The following is a 6,065-nucleotide window of genomic DNA, read 5'->3' as shown; positions in this document are numbered from 1 at the left end:
GTCAGTGCAATTGTCATCAATTTAGTCATGTGTGTCATGTGATTGTCTTGTCAGTTGGCAAGGGTTCGCGTTGACTAGACGCTACATTGGGTAATCGCTGAGTTTGTTTTTTCGACTATTTCAATTGTGTTCCAAAAATCCATTGTCCACTGAAAATCTACGTGTATTTTCAATTTTCAGTATTGATAGTGAATCTTGGATCACAACCATACAATGGTCAAGGAAGAAATGGAACTGCACGAAGATCGGGTTAAAATACAATCGTGCCGTAGATTCTGGCACAGTCTACCAGAACGCATATCTAGGACGGTAGAACATTTGTTCTATCAGTAAGTCTCTGTCTTGGAATATTTCAACAAACTGAATGCCGAACAGTTTAACAATGGAGCAACGCTGTTATTTTTATCTACAGGCTTGGAGTACACATCGCTCAAAGTCCATACAAATGGATGCTCGGATGTTTTGTGGTAGTATTAGTGTGTGTCCTAGGCCTGTTTCGTTTCCGACAGGAAAAGAATCCCATCAAACTTTGGGTTCCATCAGATTCTGATTTTGTGACGACTACTGAATGGCTAATGTCACATTACTTAGAAACTCTGCGAATTCAAACGTTTATTTTAACTGACGATAATATTTTAGAACAACAAACGCTTATTAGGGTAACTATATGAAGGGATGATTTATCTTAATTGACTCTCGATTTATTCTTAACTATCATGTAATTGATTGGGTCTATTCTTTTTGATTAAATTTGCACAGTTTATTTTTTCTTTCTTTTTTTTTCAACATGAAAAAAAAGTGAATCGTGTTCTTAGTGGTTCATCTAAAAAGAATAAATACTCTACTAATAGTGCAGAATATATTTTTTATTCTGTTGCAGTTAAATGAAATTACTAAACAAATGATTTCTACTCAGACATCGATCGAGAACATTTCTTGGACAGATGTCTGTATGAAGTAAGCACAAATTTTTAAATTGTAAAATTTTCATTAAAAATTAATTTTATTGTATATTGTAAAATTTGATATGAGTGTAAAAAAGCGATCAATTATGCATACATATAAAGGAAATTTTTATTTACAGGATTCCTGTTATCTCTGGTGTTACAAAGAGAAATAAGAGACAAAATTCTCTTTTCGAAGACGATTTTTTTAATGATGATCTCTCTTCTAAAGTTAATCAAACCTTTGAACCTGCCGTTCATGTCGATAGTAATTTATATTGTAATCTAATTGAGAGTTTACCTATGAGTTGCCTTTTGTTTAGTATCTTAGATATATGGAATTTTGATAGCGCTAAAATTGAAAAAGATTCCGCAGAAGATATTATTACGAAGGTAAATACAGTAAAAGTGAGTCCCACATTGGGTCACGCCATGAATTTCAGTGATCTTCTGGGAGACGTAACTCTAGATAAAAGCGGTAGGATTATCGCTGCGGGAGCTGTACGGACTGATCTGATGGTTCATGTTAGTTTTCTCAATGTGGACATGAATAAAATTGGAAACAATGCGGGAACTGCTGATTGGGTAAGGTGAGTTCATGTCAAGGCCTGAATCATGTTTATTAAAAATTGCCTTAATATTGAATAAATGTATGACATAAAGTTTATCTTACCTTAAATTCTTTATCTTAACTTTATATTACTGAAAATAATTATAGAAAATTGATTTAAAAGAAAAAGACTGAAAGTTTTTTTTTCACATTTTAATATGATTTGGGCCTTTTATTATTACATTCTATCATTTGTATTCTTTATTTGTTAAATAATAATATGTGTAAATAATAATATCAAAGTTATATATCAGATTATTATTCTTATTTTATTTTTACTATCTATATCTCTTAATAAACTACTTGATAAATCTTATTTATATTTGTAATATAATACATATACTTTTATTGTGGCAATATTAAAAAATTAATAATTATACTATTTATACTATTTATGTAAATTATTTGTTTTTTTCTATATGACTGTTTTTTTTCTATATAAGATTATTACTTTTATTATTATTAATTACAACATAATATTCTTTACTGTAAATTATTCAGAATTTTATTTTAATTCATAACATTGAAATCTAATTCGAATAATAAACAAGTAAAAATTAACTCAGAAATAAAAAACCAGTTATCTATTTAGGCTACAGAGGATGTATTAAAATGGGAATCAGCTTATCTGGAAAATATACAAAATCTTTCGTATCAACTGCAAAGCGAAAGAAATAATTCTTTAATGCTTTATTACGAAGCTGGTAGAAGCTTCGGAGACATTTCTGGTTCATCTATGTTTCAAGATATAGATAAATTAATTGTAGGAATTTTGTTAATGTTTCTATACGTCTTAATGATTTTGTCGAATCGTAATTGGGTGGAATGGCGGGTATGTATGATTATTACAAGAATAATAATATTTGAATGATTTGAAATTTATATTTAGTAAAAGTTCTTTACACTTTTTCCGCAGTTTTGTCTTACTAGTACCGGTCTTTTATGTGTGGGTGCTGCATTTGTACTTGCGGTGGGAGTATGCTCTCTAATAGGAATCCCGTATGGTCCAGTGCACACTTCGTTGCCATTTATGCTCTTAGGTTTAGGGATTGATGATATTTTTGTAATTAATGCATCTTGGAAGCAGATACATACTGATGAATCAAATTTAAATAAGCCATTAACAGAAAGAATCGGGCTTATGTTAGGCCATGCCGGTTCTGCTATCAGTATCACCTCGCTTACCGACGTCGTGGCATTCATCATTGGTGCTTCTACAGTATGTAAAATTAATGATTCAATACGCATGAAGAAGAATGTGTAACTATTGTGGCCAATTCACAATTTTAGTTACTTTTCAGTTACTTTTTTTGTTTATGTTTATGTTTATTGTTACTTACATTTATTCGGATATATTTTACTTTAAAAGAAAATAATATATATGAATAGTTTTTAATTAAATAATGTAATTGGTTTTTCTTGTCATTATAATGAAAATATTTTATTTCATATGAGAATAGAACTTTTTTAGAACTTTGTTTTTATATAAAATATTTGCTGTACTTTTTTTATTTATTCCTACAAAAAAAACCAATTATATATTATCAATTTGATTCAATCAATTAATTTCTGCATTTGTTTTAAAATATCTAGTCATTTAATTATTTAATCTGCATGGAAATAATTAAAAAGATATCGTCTTAATGTTTTCTTCTAGATATTGCCATCACTTCAGTCATTTTGTATCTATGCTGCAGTGGGTGTATTTGTGACATTTTTATTACAAATTACATTTTTTATTGCCTGTTTTACTTTGGATGCTAGAAGAATAGAACGAAAACGAAATGGAATGTTTCCATGTATCGCGCATGAAAACTTTACGCCCAAGTCATCAGACGTGAGCAGTGCAGTCTCCTGGAAATTTATAAATTTCTTCTACTCGCGAATAGTCTTAACCATACCTGGGAAAATTATTATTGTATTAATTACTTTTGTAACGATGTCTACAAGTATTATGGGCTTGCTTAAGTTGCAACAATGGTTTGATCCAAAATGGTTATTGCCAAAAGACTCGTATTTGTCTCACTATATAGCTATCCGAACTCAAACATTTCCCAATCAAGGACATGAAGCTTTTGTCCTTATGGGAAATGATATTAATTACTCTTCTGAATTTTCTAAGATAATATCTCTAACAGAACGCTTACAAAATGCGTCTTTTATACAAAATATGGAACCTTGGCCAACTGAGTTTGCAAAATTCGTATCACTGCATTATGACACAGGTTATTTATCATAATATTTACTTGAATCGTTTGTCTTAAAAATGGCGAAAATTTTAATTTGTTTCTAAAAAAATTGAATTTTTTGAAGTTTTATGAATTAATAATATATATATATTATATATATCATATATATAATATCATATATATCATATATATATATATATATATATATATATATATATATATATATATAGAATTTAATTCGTAAAAAAATAAATTTTTATGCAAAGCTTTTGAGATAAACACATTATTCGTCGATTAATTAAATAATTTTGCAAATTAATTGTATGTTATTTTTCATCAGATTTGAAATCTACAAAACTTACAGACGACAAGTTCCATTATTATCTATCAAAATTTCTTGTTAGTCGAGCTGGTGGCAAATATCAGAGAAATTTCTTTTTCAAAGAAAAATTTAAATGCGGGAAGAATGCCCCACGAATCGCAGTAGCAACCATTGAGTTCTACTTCAAACAATTTGAAGGTCCTGACGAATGGGTTCCAGCGATGGATAATAGTAAGCTCTTAACAAACGAAGTGCAAATTCACGGATATGTAGCAGTGTGGTGCAAAATGTTTGGACCTTGGACTGCCGATAAATTAATCAGTCAAGAACTATCACGAAACATTATCCTGGCATTAATCTGTGTTATGGGTACCACAGCGATTCTGATTGCTGAAATGCAGACTTGTTTTTGGATCTTACTCTGTGTACTTCTCACATTGCTAAATGTTTGCGGCTTCATGTATTTTTGGGGATTAACAATAGACGTGGTGTCCTGCATTGGTGAGTATATTTTTTTTACTTCGCTTCATAAATTCGTAGTTTTGTTATTCTGTTTATGTAAAAGATAAAATATATACATGTAAATAGAAAAAATATTTGATAAAATAAAAAAAATTTTTTAATGAATTTCTGTTTTGTAATAAATTAATTTCATAAAGTACAAAGTAAATAATAAATGAATTTAATTCCATTTATTGTGGGAAATTTTGTTGTCATTTTTATTATTGCAATGATTGCAGGAGTATAAAAAGATATTTATATTACGAAATCACGAGATTGCGTGCAATTTTCATTCTCAATTCTCATCTTAATCTTCATAAAATTCTAATCATTCTATTATAGTATATATTCTATTACAGTATATATTTTTAGACTACAAAACGAATATACAATATGAATTATTCATTGCATTAAAGTGATTTTTTAAACGTTTAAAGCAAATTTCTTGTTAATCAAACACAGATTCAGTAAGAATCTTTTACAGGTCTCGAGCTGGGTATCGGTTTAAGTGTGGATTATGCTGCACACGTTGCACATGCTTTCCTGAATGCTGAGTCGCAAGAGGATGATATTAACGCTCGTAAGACCCGAACATTGGTCGCAGTCAGGCATATCGGTGCAGCGGTCGCGTATGGTGCGGGTTCAACATTTCTTGCCGTCTCGATGCTGGCCTTCTCGTCATCCTATGTGTTCATGGCCTTTTTTCGAATATTTTATTTGGTAATTTTGTTTGGGCTATGGAACGGACTGATCCTATTACCGGTCGTGTTAAGCAGTATTGGGCCGCAAAGTTTACGTGTGACGCAAAAGCCACAACTGATGTTCGAAAAAGCCATTTCTGCTATTGATGATGAAGATTAAAACGGAAATGTAGACATTTGTTCAAGCAATCCTCTTTCTTTATCAATAATATTTATTTTTGGTTCAATAAACATACAAAATTATTACACTATCCGTACTATTAATCACACATTTATACAAAAATAATAATTAATAATAATAATGATAATAATACGTCTGATAACTTAAAAACGGCATTATTTATAGATTTTTATGTATATGTATATATAATATATTAAGATTAAAAAATTAAGAAATATTAAAAAACAAGTACAAAATAATGTAGCAAGGTTGATATAGATTTATTATCAATTATCATCGATCGGAAAGGAACATGACTATTATAAACGTAACGTAATTATATTTTGTTGGATGCGTTTATCCTGGATAATCATAATTAATGTTTATGACGTAAAAATGAGCGGCGAGGGAGCGACCTTGGGATTGATTGGCAAGCTCCCTCCGCTGCCTCTCTCAGTCTTGCACAATCCATCTGACATTCATTCAGCCATCATTCATACAATCCCATTTTCCTTGTTTCTTTTTCAAGTTGTCTCTTCCATTTTTCATGGCTCAAACGGATCTCCGATTGATAGCGACAAGAAGAAAGGGAATACAAATTGAATGAGATGTACAGAGAGATGGGACTATAATAGACA

The 6,065-nt window shown here is 30.2% G+C and overlaps 1 protein-coding gene across 1 annotated transcript; it reads left to right on the top strand.

The window, feature by feature from the left end:
• Positions 1-213: 213 nt before the first annotated feature.
• On the top strand, positions 214-5,427 carry LOC105620628 (protein patched homolog 1-like). Its single transcript, XM_012202117.1, has 9 exons — positions 214-329; positions 413-659; positions 881-957; positions 1,085-1,529; positions 2,147-2,386; positions 2,471-2,773; positions 3,212-3,779; positions 4,084-4,566; positions 5,051-5,427. Exons 1-9 carry the CDS (start codon positions 214-216, stop codon positions 5,425-5,427), a joined length of 2,856 nt encoding a protein of 951 aa, XP_012057507.1.
• The last annotated feature ends 638 nt before the right edge of the window (positions 5,428-6,065 follow it).

The sequence above is a fragment of the Atta cephalotes genome, assembly GCF_000143395.1.
Source record: "Atta cephalotes unplaced genomic scaffold scaffold00028, whole genome shotgun sequence".
In the NCBI taxonomy this organism is placed as follows: Eukaryota; Metazoa; Arthropoda; class Insecta; order Hymenoptera; family Formicidae; genus Atta; species Atta cephalotes.
This window is presented reverse-complemented; position numbering and strand designations above follow the sequence as displayed.

What these genes read in the sequence shown, in the direction of transcription:
- LOC105620628 (XM_012202117.1), top strand. Translation starts at nt 214, where the DNA reads ATGGTCAAGGAAGAAATGGAACTGCACGAAGATCGGGTTAAAATACAA. An exon ending in GTAATTGGGTGGAATGGCGG is followed by an intron (nt 2,387 to 2,470) that starts GTATGTATGATT and finishes CTTTTTCCGCAG; the next exon opens with TTTTGTCTTACTAGTACCGG. An exon ending in AGACGTGGTGTCCTGCATTG is followed by an intron (nt 4,567 to 5,050) that starts GTGAGTATATTT and finishes AATCTTTTACAG; the next exon opens with GTCTCGAGCTGGGTATCGGT.